The sequence below is a fragment of the Moschus berezovskii genome, chromosome 8, assembly GCF_049115385.1.
Source record: "Moschus berezovskii isolate FMDL1 chromosome 8, NW_MosBer_1.0, whole genome shotgun sequence".
NCBI classification, from domain to species: Eukaryota; Metazoa; Chordata; class Mammalia; order Artiodactyla; family Moschidae; genus Moschus; species Moschus berezovskii.
The window spans coordinates 58970459-58992086 of record NC_142467.1 but is presented as its reverse complement, the minus strand read 5'-3'; the positions used below and the strand labels follow the sequence as shown (position 1 = coordinate 58992086).

General features: G+C 47.7%; 1 protein-coding gene across 4 annotated transcripts; it reads left to right on the top strand.

Annotated features, from left to right (window-relative positions):
* Positions 1-6808: 6808 nt before the first annotated feature.
* Positions 6809-21435, top strand: DELE1 (DAP3 binding cell death enhancer 1). 4 transcript variants are annotated; one of them, XM_055429009.2, is made up of 13 exons: positions 6809-6967; positions 7636-7750; positions 7841-7964; positions 9440-9587; positions 11321-11482; positions 11732-11820; positions 11921-12017; positions 14768-14910; positions 16046-16204; positions 16298-16390; positions 18759-18918; positions 19855-20097; positions 20859-20995. In XM_055429009.2, exons 1-12 carry the CDS (start codon positions 6937-6939, stop codon positions 20094-20096), a joined length of 1563 nt encoding a protein of 520 aa, XP_055284984.2. In that variant the 5' UTR covers positions 6809-6936; the 3' UTR covers position 20097; positions 20859-20995. The 4 variants fall into 4 exon arrangements, with proteins under 4 accessions (XP_055284984.2, XP_055284985.2, XP_055284983.2 ...); XM_055429010.2 differs by having other exon boundaries at positions 20772-20906; XM_055429008.2 differs by lacking the exon at positions 19855-20097 and having other exon boundaries at positions 20859-21435.
* The last annotated feature ends 193 nt before the right edge of the window (positions 21436-21628 follow it).

Below are 21628 nucleotides of genomic sequence, written 5' to 3'. Positions count from 1 at the left end.
GCTTCCCCCTCCTCCAGTTCTCAGAAAGCCGCATCTTTCAGCCAGTTCCGTTCAGTTCGGTTCAGTCGCTCAGTCGTGTCCGACTCTTTGCGACCCCATGAATCACAGCACGCCAGGCCTCCCTGTTCATCACCAACACCCGGAGTTCACTCAAACTCATGTCCACAGAGTTGGTGATGCCATCCAGCCATCTCATTCTCTGTCGTCCCCGTCTCCTCCCACCACCAATCCCTCCCAGCATCAGACTCTTTTCCAGTTTCAGCCACTGGCTCCTGCAAATTCTGACAGGAGGGCCTGAGGTCACAGCAGGATATCCAATGGAAGAGACTAGCTGGGAAAGAGAACAAGGGTAAGGCTGATAAAAGCTGCCATTTATCGATTCCTTTCCGTGTGCAGGGGTAAGCGCTTCATGTGTGCTTGCCCAGTGAATCCTCACATCAACGCTGTTAGGAAGGGACCTGTATTATCCCCATTTCACAGACAAGGAATTGAAGCTCAAAAATTCAAGTAACTTTGCCAGTTCACTCAACTATAAAGTGGAGTTGGGGGGTACTTCCCTGGTGGTCCAGTGGTTAGGACTCTGTGCCCCCACTGCAGGAGGCATGGGTTCAATCCTTGGTCCAGGAACTAAGATCCCATATGCCTTGGGGCAACTAAGACCAGATGCAGCCAAAAATAAAAACAACACAAACAACAACAACAACAACAAAGAAAGTGGTATGGGATTCAAACCCAGGCCATTAGGACTCAGGAATTCAAGCTCTTAATCACCCTACTCCTGTTTAGGAGTCAGCAACCCAGAAGGATAGTCAAGCAAAGAGCAATGGACAGAGAACTGAAATGTGGTCAATGCTGTTACTCAGTGTCAGGAGGAAGAAGCAATGCAGAAACAGTAATCAGGAGGTAAACAAACACAGGAGATCCAGTACAAGGGAAGCTGCAAAGGAGATTCAAGGAACTGACACAAAAGATGGCAATTTTTACAGGACTTGTGACTAGCTGGGTGTGGGTGTGTCTGACACTCTGGGGTGCAGATCATCCCAAAAGTCTCCTTCTGGAGAAACCTAGAGAGAGAGAACTCATTTCACTGACTCCAAGTCTACAGTCCTGGGCTTTCCTGGGCTCCAGTTGCAGCCTGTCTTTGGGGCTCCATTAGCTGTCCCCCACTCCTCCATATTCTGATTAGACTTTTCTAAAAAGCTGTCTTCAACAAGTTTCTAATATTTGCAGTAAGATTCAAAAGTAATGTGGGGGTGGGCAGAGAAGGGAGCTGAATGAACCCCAAGCTCAAGGTTTATTCCTCAATGGTTGGGGAAAATGATACAGTTGACAGAAATAGGAAAGACAGATGATTAAGCAGTTTGGTATGTGAGAGTTAAGGAGTGGATGGTCAACTGAGTCAAATGCTCCGGGTCAAGGAGGCTGACTGAGCAAAAGCCCACAGGTGGTTAATGAGGTGGTCTTTGATGACCCTGGTGACAGCTGTGTCAGAAGAACAGCGATGGAAGCTGGGAGGCAGCTGAAAAGTGAAGGAGTCAGGAAGGAATGGGAGGCAATGTGTGTGTTAATTAAGAAATCTGACAGTGGAGAGAATGAAATAGGAGCTGAAAAACACAGCAAATACAGGATGTTCTCCAAGATAGGAAAGGCCTGTGTATATTTCATAGAAAGAAAAAACTAATAGATGTATTCTTGTCATGAGGGTCAGGATAATTATAGACAAGCTTCTAGAAGAGATAGGAAGGGAATGGAACTAGGAACAAACACAGAGTTTGGTCTTAAGACAAAGAAAAGCGACCTCTTCAAATGAGTCTGTGTTGTCATTTCCTTCGACTCACATTCATGCCTTACATTTATTTGGACAGTGTGCAGCTCAATATCCACATTTGCGCTCACAGCAGCTCTTCACGTTAGAGCCTTCTTCATATCACTGTTTGTTGACCATGTGCCAGTCAATGATGTGTTACCTAATGAGAAGTGTACCACTATCATTCCCATCTTACAGATGAGGAAACCAAGATAAAAGATTATAATTCACTTGACCAAGGTCACTCAGCTTAAGTAGGAGAGATGGATTGGAGGCCAGTCAGTCCCATTCCGGTGTTCTTCTGTGCTCTTCCTGAAATTTTAAGTTGAAAATGGTTGCCTCTAGGTAGTAGGATGAGAGGGTAGAGAGCTGTGTGTGGCATGGGTCTGCAGGGTTTTGTTATAAGCTATATAAATACCATTTGATTTTTTACTGTGTAGGCTCTCCTTTAATAGACCATTTCTTAAGTAAGGGTTAGATAGAATCCACTGAGCCTGGCACAGTCCCTGCTCTCAGCAGACGAGCTCTTCCTTAACACAGTTCACAGTTAGGTATGAACTGGTTGACCACCTGGCCAACCTCATGTCCAGATCCTACTGGGAATAGCAGGTTTTCTGTGAATTTTTGTTTATTTGTTTGTTTGTTTTTCTAATACAAAACAAAATGAAAACAAAAACTTACACAAAGGAACTTCCCTTTAGTCCAATGGTTAAGACTCTGTGTTCCCAATGACGGGGGCACAGGTTCAATCCCTAGTCGGGGAGCTAGGATCCCAAATGCCACAAGGCATGGCCAAAAAAAACAATTTGCACAACACAAAGGAGTTTGCAATTTTTTAATAATACAAATTCCTACTAACAAAAAGCAAAAAGAACTGGTATTGGTGCTGAGGTGATGACTCAGCCTTCTCAGTGATGAGGGGTGAGGTCATTGGCTAGAAGGGACAGGATGACGGTGAGGGCTTGACTTTCTTCAAACCGTCCCCCACACAGCAGCCAACAGCCTTTTAAAATCCTACAGGCAGGCCTGATCATGCTTATCCTTCCTTCTTTAATGCTCTCCAGACAGAGTCGAGACATGGGGTAGGGGTGGGGACTATATAAGACTTTGTGGTCTGGTCTCACTTGGCTCTCCAGACCAAAGGGCTATTGCTATCCCATACCACCCCTGCCCTACCTATAGCCTACAGATCTTAAATTTTGCTCTCTTTGCCTCCCTAGGCCTTCACATCAGTTGTTTATCCTTCCTGAATTGTGTTTTCCCATCCCTTCTTCATCTGATTAGTTTCCATGCCTCATCATTCAGCTTCATCAGTTTAGAGGTCACTGCCTCCAGGAAGTTTTCCTGACTTCCATACCTAGGTTATTAGCCTCCCCTGGGTGTTCCCATAGCACTCTGTACTTTCCCTACATTCCCTAGTATTCATGCCCTTTTGTCTTCCCCTCAAACACTGATGCTCAGATGACCCTGTGAATTGTTTTAACCAACAGAGTGAAGAAGTGACCCTGGGCAGGTTCCAGACCTAAGCCTGAAGAAGCCTGGCAGTTTCCACTTCTGTACATTTAGAAGCTCTGAGCCACTATTTATGAAGTTCAGCTACTCAGCTGGAGAGGCCCTGGGACTGCATGAAGAAAAACGCCTAGTTGAGTCTTTATATGACTCCAGCCCCAGCTGCCATCTGACTGCCACCTCATGACAGACCCCAAGTGAGACTAGCAAAATTGCCCAGCTGAGCCCAGTCAATTCACAGAACTGCGAGAGATAATAACATGATTGTTTTAAGCCACTAAATTTTGGAGAGTTTGCCGTGCTGCAATATATAACTAAAGGACAATTTGGGATTTTAATTGTCTATGAGTTTGCTTACCCTGCCAGACTACTGTCTCCACGAAGGCAGGGGCCACATCCAGTTTTTAAAAATTGTTATACACTCAGGACATTCCCCAACACAGAATACACTCTCATATATTTAATGAATGCAAATTAAGAACGTCTACAGAATGAAGGCAACAACAAATGTCTAGAACATTCACTGAGTTGACTATACAATGATATCAATACAAGGTGATTCACTGGACATCTGGGCAGTAAGTTCCCAATGTAACTGAGATAGCTTACCTTTGTAGAAGGATTTGCAGAGCTGCAAGGCAACACCTAGCAACCTTGGAAGCAGAAGAGAAAGGCTAATCGTTTGGGCCTGGAAGTTCAGGCCAAGGTAAAGGCAAGGGAACAAAGGTGTCATCCCCAATAGCACTCCCCTGGGCAGCACTAAACAGGTGATCTGGCCTATCAGTGAGGACTATAGCTGCCCCTGTCAAGTACCCCTCACTCAAATGGTCTGTTAGTGTTCACAGGCTTCTAGAGACAAGGGACACCGAAATGCCATTCTACAAATAGGACTAGACATCTTCAAAATTTTTCAACTCACTTTAAACATGAAGGGCCTTCAGTGTATGCGGAATGAATACATTTCCGCTCAAATCAATAAACCCCATGACTGTGGTCATGTCTGAAATAATCATCAGCACAAAGTCTCTAGTCAACTCAGTGGGTATCTTTCGAACACCTTCTGTAGGCTGACAGTTTGTGTCAAGCCTTATGTGGGACGCAAAATGGGAAAATGCTATCCCTGCCCTGAGGGGAGACTAGACTTACACAAATGAGATAATTAAATAACAGGACAACATATAATTACTGCTAAATTGTGTGGCAAGAAACTTAGTGCTACAGGAATTGGGAAAAGTGGAGAACAGCAAGGGCTCGAACAGTTGAGGAGTTGTCACTAAAGAACTGGAGGTGGCTGAGCCTTAAGGAATGAAACCAACTCCCCGCCCCCCCCCCACCCCGCATCTCTCGCTGAAAGGAAGGAGGCAGAAGTTCTTAGGAGGAAGAAGAGACCCGAACCAGCATGCTTGTTATTTTACTTTGATGCAGCAACACAAGGAATGTGAAAGGTGGCTGCCCCAAATTCCAAAGCAAGCGTATTTCTCAAGTTTCCCAATATTAACACTTCTAGGCCTTTATCTGGAGAAGGAAATGGCAACCCACTCCAGTGTTCTTGCCTGGAGAATCCCAGGGACAGGGGAGCCTGGTGGGCTGCCGTCTATGGGGTCGCACAGAGTTGGACACGACTGAAGCGACTTAGCAGCAGCAGCAGCAGCAGGCCTTTATCAGTTTCTTGTGCTTGCAAGCCTTTTTCCCTTCTCCCTCCACCTGGTGAATTCTTACTCGTATTTAAAGGTCCAGCTCAAATGCAACTACTTTTCTGAATTCTCCCATAGCAGCAGCAGCAGCAGCAGCATGCTTTTATCGAAACATATCTATGCCTTTGGCCTACTCACTTCCTCTATTGCTGCATTAACACCAACTTACGCTTACTAGGCTTTTACTATCTGCTCGGAACTAAACATTTAAAATGTGTTATTTAAGCTTCACAACAACTGCATGAGGTATTATATTTCCTATTTTATAGATGAAGAACCCGAGGCTTAAAGTGGTTAAGTAAACTGCCCAAGGGAGAAGGCAGTGGCACCCCACTCCAGTACTCTTGCCTGGAAAATCCCATGGATGGAGGAGCCTGGTGGGCTGCAATGCATGGGGTTGCTAAGAGTCGGACACGACTGAGCGACTTCACTTTCACTTTCATGCATTGGAGAAGGAAATGGCAACCCCACTCCAGTGTTCTCGCCTGGAGAATCCCAGGGACGGGGAGCCTGGTGGCCTGCTGTCTATGGGGTCGCACAGAGTCGGACACGACTGAAGCGACCTAGCAGCAGCAGCAAACTGCCCAAGAATACCAAACAGGAAGTAAGAAGGCTGGGATTGGAACCATTCGTGGAACTCCAGAAAGTGAAAGTGAAGTCACTCAGTTGTGTCCAACTCTTTGGGACCCCATGGACTGTAGCCTACCAGGCTCCTCAGTCCATGGAATTTTCTAGGGAAGAGTACTGGAGTGGGTTGCCTCAGAGGCCACTCTTAAAATACTAGACCATGTCTTCCTGGAGGCTATAAATGCCTTTTACTCATCAGTCTTCTCAGATTCTAGGGTGGTGGCTGACACATGGCTCAAAATTTGCCAAAGAAATCAACACACTTGTCGTAACACATGCCTGGGTCTAAAGGTAGGTCCCCCCCACCCCGCACCGCCGCCCCCCATAGACTTGCACCAACCCAGAAGTCACCTGCCAGGGAGAAAGGAGGAGGGAGAAAGTGTGAGCAACTTACATTTGAATTTGAGATCCTTTATTTCATGGATTCAGCTGTGGGGAAAGAGGATTGATTCTTTGCCCAACAAAAGAATACACAGATAACACTGGCATAGACTGAAGATAAGAGCTCTGATTAACAGGTGGCCAGGAGGGGGCCAGTCTCCTCTTTGAAAGCAGCAATTCAAACCAGAAATTTGTTCCTGTCAAACCAGGAAGCACCAGGCGAGATCACTCCATCTGATCCTATCATGGGGCAGACTGAGGTAGTGACAAAGGAAGGGCTCAGCTGGAGGCTACACAGTGAGACAAAGCCGAGCCAGAGCCGAATCGGAACCCCACGTGCAGTTTTTCATCTATCAAGTCGAGCTGGGTCTGCAACTTCAAGCTGATGGCCTTAGGCGGAAAGAAAGCTCGGACTACTGTTTTACTCCGTCGCACCCTAAGGCTCCTCTCCTCCACCCACTGGGTCTGGTGTCTCCCATCTCCTCTAGCCTCGGGGGCTGGGGAAGATTGTTCCCCCTCGAGCCTCCACGGGGGTCAAGCACCGCGGAGGCCGCTCTCGCCCCGTGTCTCAACGGCCCTGTTTCTGAGGCGGTTCGGCTTCGCCGCCTGCCACCCCGTGTCTCTGTGCGATCCCCCCCGTTCTTGTGCAGCCAGCAAACAACACCTCTTCCACAGGACGCTGGGGCAACATCCCCGTGCCCTTGTCGCAGTTCACCTCTCCGCTACCCCCAAATACGCCCACACCCCCACTTCCTTTCGCTGATTGCCGTGCTTCCGGCTGGGCTCCCTTCTAATTGGCTGGCAGCGGGCTTCCTAGGGGACTCGGCCGCTCGGAGGGCGCCACAGCGGCCGCTCTAGCCGCTGTCCGTGGTTTGGCCTCCCTCTTTCGGCCGCGAGCTCTGTGGTGCTGACGACGACATGTGGCGGCTGCCGGGACTCCTGGGCCGAGGTAAGGGACGTCGGAGCCGCGGGTCTTAAACAGCACCTGAGACTTGGAACTGAGGAGGGTGCGGCCAGGAGGACCAAGCCAGAAGCAGCAGTGGGCGCTGCTAGAGCGGAGGAGCGGCTGCGTCGTAAGGGGCGGGGCTACAGTCTGTGTCAAGGGGTCTTTGGAATTTGAGGTGTGGGCGTGGTTAGTGGGAAGAAGGTGGAGCGTGGAGCCTGGGAGTTGGTGGAGTTATTGGAAGGGGAGGAGTCGAGTAGCCGGAGACGGTGCGCGGAGTCCAGGAAAGATGAGCAGAGTAGGCGGAGCCAATGGAAAGACGCGAGATTTATAGAGACCAGGCGCTCCAAACTGAGCGAGAGTTTGTGTTTGAATGAATGGTTGTTTTAGAACAGTGGTTATCAGAAGGGCACTAGAAATCACCCAGGGAGTTTTTCAAAACAGCTCAACCCTGAATGATCCTGGTTTGTTTGGTTCTGGGGTGGCACGCTGGAATCTGTTGTAGGCAAAAGATTCTTAAGTGTATCCTTGTTAAAGAACCTCTGCAGAAGCAAGTGCCAGTGTTTCCTGGGTTCCTGGGGTGGGGCTCTGTCAAGGGTCAGAGGGAAGACTGGTGGATGCGTCGTTGCCTCAATCCCGTTCATGTCAAAGTGACTGATCCTTGCTCTGTACAGCTCTTCCCCGTCTGCTGGGACCTGGCCTTCGTGGGGTGACCCCCAAGTCCTCCAGCCCAGATGGGCCTCAGGCTACCTCCTCCAACCTGCTGGTTCCTGTGCCCAGTTTTGACAGGTGAGATACTGCCATTCTGTCACCCATGTGCTCCCTGGCCTCCCTCTACCCTCACTTAGGCCAGAACTTGATAGCCTCTGTTACGTCTAGGTCCAACCCCCACTGCCCTGGCCCAGGCACAAGCAGGGGCCCAAAGTCCCATGGATGGAAGGATGCCTTCCAGTGGATGTCTGCTCGTGGCTCCCGGAACACATTGTGGGATGCCATATCGTGGGTAAGGCTTCCCCGGTCCTTTCCTTGACCTTCATCGTGGATGAGAATGATCCTGTTTGGAAGTGTAGCCTAGAAACAACAGCTAGGACATCAATGTGCCCACACTCCAAATTTGAGTAAGCCATGGTGTTGGAGCATATTTGGGGAGATATTGCTGATCCTGTTCCCCATGTATATAATCCTCCTTTCATTCAGTAAACATTTATTGAACACCTTCATTGAGCCAGGCATTTTTTGCTAGGCCTTAGGGACATAGCAGAGAACAAGGTAGATATGATTCTTACCTTCATGACGCTTACAACTAAATATTACTAAATAGCTAACTTTTAATTTATTAATAGATTCTCTGCATATTATCTTATTTAATCCTTACAAAGCTTTACAGAGGAAATATAATATTCGTTTTATAGATGAGGAAACTCAGGCTCTGAAAGTTTAGGTCACACTCTTAAGGGCACACAGCTATTAAGTAGAGGAACCAGATTTTACTCTGGAGCTCATGCTGTTAGCTACTGTGGTCTGTACCTTGGTTGCTGTATCTAGTATAGCTTGTAAAAGCACTCAGTACACATCCTGGCCTGTAACAGTTACTTAGTAAATATTTATTGACTCTGATCTATAAAAGCAGAGGTTTAGTAACATGAGCTGACAGGAGGTCTATCAGGGCAGAATCTTTGCCTCTCAGGTTCTGTTTTTAGGATACTTTAAATGAAGTTGGCACTCACATCATTCTCATGTCCATCATTTCTCATCCCTCCCACTTTCATGCTGTACTTTGGGCAGGAGGTTTGACCTCTCGGAGCCTCAGGTGTCTAATCTTTAATTTGGTGTCATCAGCAAAGCTGAGCCTGGAATGTCTTTACACCAAGGGCACTTCTCTCTGGGGAGCTGTGGCCTATGGGCATAACACATCCTGGAGAGGCAAGTGTTTTCCCATTTTGTCAATAATATGAACCCTAGGGTGATCCTGTAGTGAGTCCTTCTAGAAACTGGGTCTGGATCTCAGAGGTCCTGACATCACCCCTGAGCTCTGTCACTACTGTCCATGTGAAAAAGCCTGACCTTGTTTATTCAGTCACTCACTCATGCATCTATTCAATATTTACTTATTGCTATATCTATTAGGTGCCTGTATCTACTAGATTATATAGATAGATAAGTCTATATCTATTAGACTATACCTATGGTCTACTAGGAATACACAGGTGAGCAAAACAGAAATGGTTCCTGCGCTTGTAGTGCTTAGAGACTAACAGGAGAGACAGACCTTGATGGATAATTGCAGAGATGACTGTTTAAGTACCAGTGTGATCTGCGTACCAGTGTGATCCACAGGGGAAGTTTGGGTGCTTATGAGAGTGTGTAGTGGGCAAGTGGTCACAGCCAGAAATCAGGAAAGGCTTCTCGAGGGAGTGACATTGGACTGTAGGAGTTGATCGATGGAGAGCTGTGGCCATTATATGCTGTCTTCCCCAGGGCACTCTGGCCGTGTTGGCCCTGCAGTTGGCGAGGCAGATCCATTTCCAGACGTCCCTGCCAGCAGGACCTTGGCAAGTGGAGCACTGCTCTTGGTGCAGTCCGCTGGACCGCTTCCTCTCATCTCCCTTGGGGCACCCTTGTTCCTGTGAGTTCTCAGTCCCAGGGACAGGAGGGCTGGGCTGGGAGTTTCTCTGGGCCAGGAAGCATCTCTGGGCACACCTCAGGAAAAGAGCCATCAGAGGCTTCTTGCTGTTCCTGTCTGCAGTCAGAGGAAGGGGAATGGGAGGAAGTTCTATCCACCCAGAGTGTGGGCCACACCTGCCTCCAGGGTCCTCCCATGTCCTCCCCTCACCTTCCGAGGAGGGAGCCATGCAGGGGTCCAGGAGATTTTAGATTCTAGGTGTGGCTCCTTGCCCAGTTCTCAGCCAATTAGGTTATTCTCTGGTTCCATTCCGTTCCGCCGCTCAGTCGTGTCCGACTCTTTGCGACCCCATGGACTATAGCCTACCAGGCTTCTCCATCCATGGGATTCTCCAGGCAAGAATACTGGAGTGGGTTACCGTTTCCTTCTCCAGGGGATCTTCCCGACCCAGGGATCGAACCCGGGTCTCCCTCATTGGAGGCAGGCACTTTAACCTCTGAGCCACCAGCTTAGTCATTCATTAAAAAGTGAATCTTTGTTGTGGTGGCTTAGTCGCTAAGTTGTGTCCAACTTTTGTGACCCCATGGACTATAGCCCACCAGGCTTGTCTGTCCATGGGATTTTCCAGACAAAAGTACTGGAATGGGTTGCCATTACCTTCTCCAGGGGATCTTCCCAACTCAGGGATCGAACTCTGATCTCCTGCATTGCAAGCAGTACCCCTGCGTTGCTGGTGGATTCTTTACTAACTGAGCCACCTTATTGAATGGCTATCATGTGCCGTGGTACAGAGGCAGTGCAGTGTAGTGCAATGTAATGGTTACAGGTCTAGAGTCACACTGTCAGGATTCCAGCCCAGAACTGCTGAAACTAGTTTTGTGTCCCTGGACAAATTACTTAAAAAAAAAAAAAAAAAAAACTTACTTATTTTTTGCTGTGTTTGGTATTAGTTGCAGTACTCAGTGCCCTAGAGCATGTGGGTTCTTAGTTCCCAGAGCAGGGATCAAATGTGTGTTCCCTGCATTGGAAGGTGGATTCTTAATCACTGGACCACCAGGGAAATCCCTGGATGAGTCACTTAACTTTCCTGTGCCTCAGTTTCTTCACCTGTAAAATGAGGAAATAATAAAACACACCCCATAGGTTTCTTGGAAGGACTAAATGAGTCAATACATGTGGAGGACTTGGAACAGTGCCTGGCATATAGTAAGCACTCAGTAAGTATCCCTTTAAGTTCTTGCATTTATTATTATGACTACAATCATTATCAATATTACCATCAAACCAAGTGCTAAGTGCCGGACTAGAAGAGTGAATAAAGTAGATGCCTCCCTGTGGCTGAAAGAATTCAAGCCAAGGAGAGATTTATGTTTGAGGGATGTGGGTATCAGCAGAAATGTGGGCCCCTTTCCACCGCAGTGGAGGGAAGCCGGCCAAGGAAATGGAGGAGGAGGCATGTGATGGACATATCTCAGGAGTTTCCAGATTCTTCCTTTGGTCCTTAAAATCTCAGGGAGAGCTCAATCAGTCCCAGTAGGGTGAACCGATCCCCTTCTCTCTCTTTTTTTTTTAATTTTATTTATTTGGCTGTATCACGTGTGGGATCTTAGTTCCCCGACCAGGGATCGAACCCCACGCCCCCTGCATTGGAAGCACAGAGTCTTAACCACTGGATGGCCAGGGAAGCCCTGAACTGATCCTCTTCTAATGTGACTGTTTTCACGGGCTCTTTCTAGCACTGCGGAGACACATTCTGCCCAGCCCTGATAGCCCAGCTCCCCAGCACACTGGCCTTGGGGAACGTAGGCTGGGCCAGGAAGAACCCTCCACTCAGCCCAAAAGCGTCTCTTCACCCAGCTCCTTGAGAGCAGCTAGGCATCAGGATCCCTCTGAGGAAGGTATGGCCCCAGCTACTAAAACCAGAAAGCTGTGGCGGGGTGGAGTAGGAGTGGGGAATTGGGCAGATGGACTTTTGTTGCTGCATATGCCAGCTAAGGGAATTGTCATTCTTGTGAGTCCTCATGCTTTCTGGGGCAATTTGGTATTATTTTGGTTCTTGGCAGTGGTGCTGGCTGGAAGGCTGGGGGCACTGGGAGAGTGGAAGAAAAAAGAAATAACACCTTCCTCCTTTGCCCTTTCCCTCGCAGATCCCAGTGATATCAGCTTCCTGCATGACAGCAGTAGCTTCAAGTCCAAGGCAAAGCTGGACCAACCTCAGCCCACTGACGAAAAGCAGGTATTGTCCAGATGTGGCCACCTGGATCCCCATAACATTTCCCTAGACAGGCAGCACTCCCAGGGAATTGTCCCATGATGACTCTATGTTTCTTCCCCAGGAACAAGAGAAATCAAAAAGTCTTTCCCTCGAGGAGGCCGTGACTTCCATTCAGCAGCTCTTCCAGCTCAGTGTTTCCATCGCTTTCAACTTCCTAGGTAACTGGGTGGACCCTGCCTCAAGGAAGGCAGATGGGAAAATGGGAAAGATATGGGGTAGGTCAAATAAGGTCAGGGCAGCGAATGGCCTAATAATAACATAAATAAATATGAGAATTTATTTTCTCCAAGGTATGTCGATCAAAGCTGGCATAATGGCTCAGTGGTGTCAGGGACCTATTCTCAGTCCAATAGTTCTGCCATTCTTAAAACAGGGTAAAGGTCCAATTTGCCTCATACGCAAATACTAGCCCGCTGGAAGGGGAAAGGAGAGAAAGCTGAAGAACCACTCCTTCCCAACCTAGAAGTTGCACAGATTATTGTCCAGAATGAAGACTTGAAGTTATATCTAGTCTCAGAGGAGCCTGGGAAATGTAGTCATTAGCTGAATGACCATGTGCTTACCTGGAAATTCTGTTACTGTGTAAGAAGGAGAAAAATCTTGGAATGATACCTTGAATTTTCTGCCACGCTTAGGCAAAGACAGTCTCCTGAGGTTTGGTGCAGGCCCTCAAGTGCCCTTACTTACCCACATCTGGAGACCCAGATACCTCTCAACATTTGTCCTATTCACCACAGTGACCTGGCTTGTTTCAGGCCTTCTCATGTGGAGACCCAGATGCCTGGCAGCATCTCTTGGAGTCTAATTGGCCTGTGGGTGAAAGGCTGGGATTCATTCAGTACAGATGTATTAAGCAGTCACCTTTGCTAAGCCCTGTTTTAGTTGTTGGAGACACGGTGATTCACAAGACAAAGTCCTTACTCTCATAGAGCTGTGTGAGCTGAGGGCGAGAAAAACAATAAATTGATAAACAAAAGAGAGAATTTCATTTGATGATAAATCTTATGGAGAAAATTACACAGGGGGATGCATTAGTGACTTGGGCAAGGAGCAGCTCTGATTTGGAAGGCCTTGACCTGACTGAATCACAGATGGAAAGATCCTTGACCTGGCTGACAAAAATAAGCCAGTCTTGTTTCCCTTTGGAGAAAGCTTTCAAGCTGAGGGAATAGCAATTGCAAAGGTCCTGAGGCAGGATTGAGTTTTGTTTGTTTAAAGGGAAAAAAAGGTGAATGTGGCTGGAGCTCAGGGATCACCAGGAGAGTAGAAAGAGATGAAATTAGAGAAACAGGCAAGGGCCAGATCAGATCAGACCTCTGAGCCACAGTGGGTGAGACAGGAAGCTACTGGAGGGCTTTTGTACTGCAGCAGGAAGCGGGGGCAGTGATGTGATCTGATCTACTTTTTCAAAGATCTCTCCTGCCTGTGGGACTTCCCTGGTGGTCTAGTGAGGTAAGGACTGCGCTCCCAATGCAGGGGGCCTTCCTTCGATCTATGGTCAGGGAACTAGATCCTGCATGATGTAAGTACAGCCAAATTAAAAAAAAAAAAAGAAAAAAATCTCTGCCTGCTGTGTAGACAGATGTGGATCATAGGAATGCCAGAAGGGAAACAGGAAACTAGCTTGGAGCTGATGTGATAGTGACTTGGTCTAGGTTAGAGGCAGAGGAGCCATGTGGGGAATGGAGACAGGGTGGGATCCTTCACCCTCTGGAGTCTCCTCCTCAAGGACAGAGGGCTCTGTGAACCCTTGACAGTGAGTTTTCAGGCAGCCGGGAGGTGACTCATTCACTGCTAGCCGAATGGAACCCAGCTTCCACCTCATTAGCTTTTTGTGATTTTTGATGGGCAGACAGTCTTCTGAGAATTTTCTTGCCCATTCCTTCCTTCATATACATATTCATTTATTCAGCAAGTGTTCAGCACTGTGGCAGAGCACAAAGGGACCGTAAGCCATAATCATATTTTGCATTTGTATAGAGCTTTCACCCTATGCAGAGTTATTTCTTCTACATTCTTTCTCTGCTTCTGCCTCCGGGATTTTACAGTTTAATTGAGGAGACAGGGCCTGTACTCTCGAAACAGTTTAGTTCCTAGAAAAAGGCTTATATATGAAGTAAGTGCCAGAAGAGTGTTTAAAGCCTGAGTGTGGTCTGAAGATTCTAGAGCAGAAACAGGTTGGGACGGCCTGATGATGGAGGCAGAAAAAGGCATCCCAGGCAGGAAAAACAGGCTTAGAGTTGAGAGTAGGCCGTGCCCAGCCTCTTCCCTGTTTTCCTTTTTGTTCGGATGATCAAAAGAACACGGGCTTTGGAGGTGGTCTCTCTTATATTATCTCTCACAGTTTTCTCATAAAGCAGGATTAACAGTATCAGCTGTATCAGTTACCTTACGTTGGTGACAAGTAGCCTAAACCCACTTTGGCTAACCTCAGCACAAAAGGAATCTATTGGGATCTATAGATTCCAGCCAAGGAATCAGAAAGGACAGGAATCAGAGAGGCTCCAGAGCTCCAGAGGGCAGTGACTGAGCACCAGTGTCTGCAGAGTGCTGCCATCAGAATAACCTGCAGGAGCTGGTCTCTCTCCTTTTACAACCAGATCAAGATTCAGATTCCTGAGAGAGGGTCTCATTGGTTGGGAAGAGCAGAGGCACATTGATTGACAGCACTAGGGGGAGGGCTGTTCCCAAAGGGAAATTAGGATGCTGTTCCCAAGAGAAGGATGGAGTATAGGAGGGCAGAACCCACGGATGTCTATGGCAAACCAGTGAAATACTCAGAGGATGGAAATACACACATGCAAAGTGTCTAGCACAAAAAAGAAAGGAAGGAGCCTCTGGGTATCTGACTAAGGATGTGGGGAAGTTCACAGAGGAAGCTGTGTTTACACCCTGTGCTTTCTTACAGGGACAGAGAACATGAAGAATGGGGACTACATGGCAGCCTTTTCTTACTTCCAGAAAGCAGCAGACCGCGGCTACAGCAAAGCACAGTACAACGTGGGCTTGTGTCACGAGCATGGCAGGGGCACCCCCAGGGACCCCAGCAAGGTACTGCACCTCTTCCTGCCCCCAGGCCCATTGCCTGTGCTGCATTGCCCATAGTGACCTTGAAATGAGCAAGGGGCAGGGCTTTGGAAAGTCTAGCTTCTCTCTCCAAGCCTGGAGGGAAAAATAAATAAGTCTCCAGCTTCTCAGAATTTAAACTCCAAACACAGGAAGGCCAGGGACCTTGTCTTTCTTCTTTGCAGCTGTATCCTCATGACCTAGAATGTTACCTTGATGAATGGATTAATTAATTCTAAAAAGTAGGGTAGGCAAAGATGTTGTACATAAGAATGTTATTTCTTGGAATTGTATATGATGGCCCAAAAAAGGGAAGCAATTTGAAGTTCCCTCAATAGAGAATTGGTTAGTAACATCTATGTTGGCCTTAAAAATGATGTCCTATGTCTATATTTATTTATAGGGGAAGGTATTCACGGTGTATTACTTTTTTTAAACTAGCAGCTTTTTAAAGTTTTATTTATTTATTTTTGGCTGTGTTGGGTCTTCACTGTTGCATGGGCTTGTCTCTAGTTGCAGAGACCAGGGGCTGCTCTTTATTGCAGAGCACAGGCTTCTCACCATGGTGGCTTCTCTTGTTGCAGAACATGGGCTCTCGGGTGCATGGGCTTCAGTAACTGCAGCTCCAGGACTTTAGAGTACAGGCTCCATAGTTGTGGCGCATAGGCTTAGTTGATCTGCAGCATGTAGGATCTTCTCCACCCAGGGATCAAACCTGTATCTCTTGCATTGGCAGGTGGATTCTTTATCACTGAGCCACCAGGGTGTAGTGTTATGTGAAAAAAAATAGGTTACAAAATAGTGTAGTTCTCTCTATCCCTACACACACACACACACACTTATATATGTGTGTGTGAATACATATACAATGTGTATATATATGTTAATATTATAGCATATGGGGGAAGGCTGTACACTAAAATATTAACAGAGAACAATCTTCAGAAGGTAGGATTTCTTGGAATTTTATTTCTATTTTTGACTTATTTGTATTTTCTGACTAATCTATTGATATAGTGATTATATATTATTTAATTAAAATAATTTTTTAAAACTTCATTCCAAAAAAAGGCAGCCTGCAGAGTTCTCAGTTGATTGGATATTTTTCCCTTCACCCCAGGCAGCCTTTTATTACCAATTGGCTGCCAGCCAGGGCCACAACCTGGCTCAGTACCGCTATGCAAGGTGCCTGCTACAAGCCCCAGGCTCCTCGTGGGACCATGAGCGGCAGAGGGCAGTGTCCATGCTGAAGCGGGCTGCAGACTCAGGCTTACGAGAGGTGAGTGCCATTGGTAGGGTCTTTCCTGGGTACTTGGGTCATGTGGAACTAGGCAGTAACCAGGATACCTTTTTCCTTCCTCCTTGATCACAGGCCCAAGCTTTCCTCGGGGTGCTTTTCACCAAGGAGCCCTACGTGGACGAGCAGAGAGCTGTGAAATATCTTTGGCTTGCAGCCAACAATGGGGTATGAGGTCTCCATATCTAGGCATGATGGGGATCAAATTGGATAAAGGAAGGGATTTGGGAATGGGTACCATGCTTAGAAGAAGGTTGATAGGAGCATTGGGCCGGCTTCAAGCCTTAACTCTCGCTAACTTATTGTGTGCCCCTTGCGCAGTGGTGTGCTGGTGCCAGCTCACACCAGCATAGAAGAATTGTCGTTAGCTTGAAATCAGCTGTGGGTGGAGCATTAGCACCACAGAATTGTCAAATGCTACACAGCAGGGCTTTTCCCCTTAGACAGCTCGTTGTTAGACATTTACTAGCATACTACTGAGCTGGTCACTTGTTTTCCTCATCTCTGAGATTGGAGTAATAATGCCTGCCTGACCTGCCTACTGCTTCACAGGGTTGTTGTGAGGATCAGAATCTAACTGAGATAATAAGTGTGAAAGCACTTTGTAAAGCGCACACATAAAAGGTGTACCATCGCAAGGAACTTAGTCCAGGGAAGTCAGCAGACACGTGGGGTGAAGGCATTGGGGGGTAGAGGATGTCTGGTTGTCTATGAAGTAGGGATTGGTATCCAGGTAGCATGACCCAGAGTCTGTTCCAGAGAGCATTAGCATAAATAATAAAAGGGAAAAATGCTCAGATAGGTTCAGGAAATATTGAGTTAAACATATTTTTAATGCAGGAAATTTCAGAGCTTTATGTCGCTGTGAATCACTGAGAAGACATCTGTGGGTCTGCTGTATCCTCAAGTGTCTCTGACCAGTGTATATATTTTTTGAGTTGTATCTTGAAGGACCAGGAGCCCTGAATTAAAGCCAGCAGTGGCCATGTACTAGAATTTCCCTGCATAAGGGCTGCTGCTCCTCTTTGCTTTCTGGCCAACGTGGTGATGGCTTCGGTGAACTCTTGGGCATCAGAATACTTCTCCTTTTTCACACTGTTCACTCTGTGTTGTCCAAAGTATCTGTGGAGGTGGCATGCATGGTCAGTCATGTCTGACTCTTTGTGACCTCATGGACTTGCCTGCCAGGCTCCTCTGTCCATGGGATTTTCCAGGCAAGAATACTGGAGTGGGTTGCCATTTCCTACTCCAGGGTATCTTCCCAACACAGGGATTGAACTCACCTCTCCTGCATTGGTAGACAAATTCTTTACCACTGAGCTACGTGAGAAGCCCAAAGTATTTGCAGTAGCTGTCAAAAGGGGACCGGTGTCACCGAACAGTACCAGCCTCTATGCCTGCCTTTCCATGAAATAGCTGCAGAGCCTTCCTAGAGCTGGGTAGGCCTTGGGACCATGTGAGGGACAATCCTGGGGACACCCTGGCCTGTGTTAGTCACCCAGCAGGCCAGGTGGAAAAGTACACAGAGGGATGTTGTATAACACGTACGTGTGTAACAGCATGGGTGTTTTGACCTGACTGTGTTCTCTCCTGGCCTGTAGCCATGAGTCTACCATATTTATTACATAAACTCTGGTCTACATGTTACAGAAACTTTCCAGAAATTTGACTTTAGAAGACAGAAGAGAAATGGAACCATGATTGGGAGACTGAATATAATGAAAATATTTATTATAGAGAGGGAGAGATTAACGATATGGACAATAACAAGTGTGATAACAATAACACTAATCTAGGCACTTTCCATGTACTGACACGTTTAATCTTGACCACAGAGTTGATAAGGTTGGTGCTGTTATTAGTCCCACCTTACAGATGAGGAGACAGGCACAGAGACAGACTGTCATGTCTGAGATTACACAGCTGGGAAGTGCTGAAGCCAAGACTGGAACTCAGACATCTGGGCTGTACAGACTGGGTTCCTAATGCCTACCTGATACTGCTAGTTCTCAGCGAGAGAGAGAGGACCCAGAGCCAAAGGCAAAGGGATAAAAGCATTTTAACCTTTTAAAGGAGGAGGAACACGTGCTCAGTAACATAGGCTTTGTAACCATCCAGGTAGAGATCAGGAAGGCATACAGGGCTTGCAGAAGCCCAACCTCTACCCTCTATCAGAAGAAACAGCTCCTGGCTCTTTCAGGAAAACCTAGGGGCCTGACTCCTTGTGCTCCCGTAGCAGGACTTGGTGCCTCTCGCAGACTCCGCTTCTGCACACTTTCAGTACCATCCTCAGCAAGTTTCCACACTGCTCTGGCCGGAATCGCACTGGGTGGAGGGAACCCTGTTTCCTCTGTTCTGGACCTCTGGCTCTTCAGAGTTGAGATCCCTTGGTCCAGCGAGGTAGTCGGGACTGGGCCTGACCCTGCGGGCGTGAAGCGCCAGCCTGCTGACTGCTGCGCCTTCCTGCTGCCCCAGCGTTTCAGTTCTCAGTCCTTCGTGTGTGTGCATTTGTGTGTCTGTCCATTTCTTCCTTTAGGACTCACAGAGCAGATACCACTTGGGAATTTGCTATGAGAAGGGCCTTGGGGTACAGAGGAGTCTGGGAGAGGCCATGAGATGTTACCAGCAGTCAGCAGCTCTGGGGAACACGCCTGCCCAGGAGAGGCTGCGGGCCCTCTTCTCCACGGAAACAGCAGGTACAGACGAGAATCACAGCCATCAGGTCCCTCCCTGAGCTTAGTACTCTGCGACAGAGAAGCAGGTGACGGTAGCCTTCTGTCTCTCTGTTACTTCCTGCTCCAGTGGTGGGTATGAGCCCAGCTTTTTGAGTCTGACAGATCAAACCTGCTCTGTCACTGAACTTGGATTGCATGTTCTTGCACCTCTGTTTCTTCACCTCTGAAAACTCATTAGGTTGTTTGTGCCCTTTAAGAGTGGAGTCTCTGTTTCCCCCAGTACTGTGGAAGTCCTGTAATCAAATCCCGCCAGCCTTCAAAGTTAGATTTCCTGGGGATTCCCAGTCCCTTTGCCAGTTCCCTGGGCTGGGAAGCCTGACGTGGGGCTCAGAACCTTCACAACAGTGGGAGAACTTCTGTGATACAGTTATTTTCTAGTTTGAGGGCCACCCACTTGGCAGGTATGGGATTTAATTTTATTGTGATTGCGTCCCCTCCTACCATTTCATTGCGGCTTCTCCTTTGTCTGTGGACGTGGGATGTCTCTTCTTGGTGGGTTCCAGCGTCCTCCTGTTGATGATCGTTCAACAGCTAGTTATTGGTACTCTCACAGGAGGAGATGTGGGCACGTCCTTCTGCTCTGCCATCTTAGAATCAATCTCTGGAAACTCATTAAGGATTAAATGAGACGACAGCCAAGGGCTTAGCATAGCCTGGCGCATAGTAAGTGTTGAATACATGGTGGCCTCTCAGGTGACTTGTCAGGAGGGACACTATGCTGAGGCTGTCTCCAGGCCCTGACTTACAGTCTAGGGCTCTGGGAGCCCTGCTCACCCCTGACTCACTCTGACTGATCTGGTGAACAATGCCAGGGCAGCAAAGTCCTTTAAGAAACCCTTGCTCCAAAGTAGAAGTCCAAGAACACAAGGTAAGAGTTGCTCTCCCCTCTCCTCACAGCCCCAGGGCCCAGCGACCTAGCAGTGAGAGGACTGAAGTCGTTTTCCAGCCCTTCTCTCTGCAACCTGAACAGGAGCCTACTGGCAGGAGCCTCTTGCCTGCCACACGCCTCAAGCACAGGGAACCTTGGCCTCCTCTGTAGAAGCGGGCATCTCCAAGCCAGCCCTGGAGCCCCCAGCAGGGCCATCCCCCCACACCCCTACCCCTTGGAAAGGAGTCTCGTCAGACTGGGTTTTGGCTAAGGTGAGATAAGATGCAGTCACCAGGACCTCTCACTGGTGCTAGAGGGAGGGGCGGGCAGGAAGGAGGTGAGATGGCAACAAAAATAGGGTGTCAGTATCCCTTTCTGGGGTGGAAATTCCATGGGAGCTCAGGTTTTTAAGCCATTTCAAGTACATGGCTAATAGATGACTCTGATCATTTCTCATAGACCCACAAATGAGCTGTGGATGTATTCACAGTCATTTCTGGTCTGTGCATAAGACTCCTTCACTGACCTGGGGAAAACTTTATACTGAAGGGGCCAGAGACCCTGGTCTTTGCCTTGGCCTTTGTCTTTGAGAAATCGCTTCCCTTCCCCCTCTCCTGGGCTCAGTTTCCTCAGGCTCAGACTACATCATTTTTTGCCAGCATCTGATGTGTGTGCCTCGGGTGGTTCACAAGAGGATTTTAGGTAGCATGCAAACTAATATTTTTTTATTTTAGTATTTGTATTGTTAATATATATTATAAAATGTGATTAGCATATTATAGTTTCACAGATATTAAAAAACAGTGAATCAAGTTCAAGAAAAACCTTGTGACATTGCATAAAAGGAGCCCAGATCCAAAGAGGTGGCAAAAGTCATGGGGTGGTCCCACGAACACCTGCAGCTCAGGAAATGCTGAATCATGTTGCTTTTGTTCATCTCCACTAGATCCATGATTGTCTCCATTTCACCTTTGATTTGGAAGGAAGGAGCTTAGTGTCCAAAGGCCTGATATAACTGTTCGACTTTTTTCAGACCTTCACACTTCACTCAGCCCTAAAGATGGAGCCTGCGAGTTCTCAGAGAGATACCACAACTTGAATCCCAAAGAAGAGGCCAGCTATCCACCTGCCTCCCCAAAGAACCTTAAGTACCTGGCCAGCACAGTCAAGAAGAGGGAAGTGTATAAAGACCCAGGTTCTGGCCACATCCCCTCGAAGCAGTGGCCTGACTCGCTGTGTTATTTCCTCAACTGTAGACCAAAGGCAGCGGTGTCTGCCCTCCTACCTACCAGGGCTGAGGTGGGACATTTCACTGAGAAAGGACCTTGGTGCACACTCAGGCCCGAGGAAGCAGAGCGATGCCCTGGTTCCGTGGGTTTGTGAGTCATCAGGCCAGGACTAGGATCCTGCCTCTTGACCCCTGGCCCAGGGCTCTTTTGCACAGTTTTCACTGCAGTTTTATGTGAAAGCCTTATTATCGTCCTGCCAAAAGGAGGGACATTGAGCCCCAGGAGTCTTGGTACCAGAGAGTGTAAATTTTGAGATCTTCGTTTGTGAAAGGTTTGTGCCAGAAATGGATGGGAGTTTAATAAAAGAGATACTGGAGATTATCTCATTACTCTTGCCCTTGAGTATGTTGGGGAAAGCCAGGGAGACGGGCAGGGGAAGCTGAAAGCCGAGGCTCCATCCTCATATCTAAACTCTCCATTAACCAATTTAAAGGGTCTTAAAAGCATCTCCAAGAGAGAGACATAGAAAAAAATGATTTCTGAGTCAACGCTAATGACTCCAATTACTGAATTT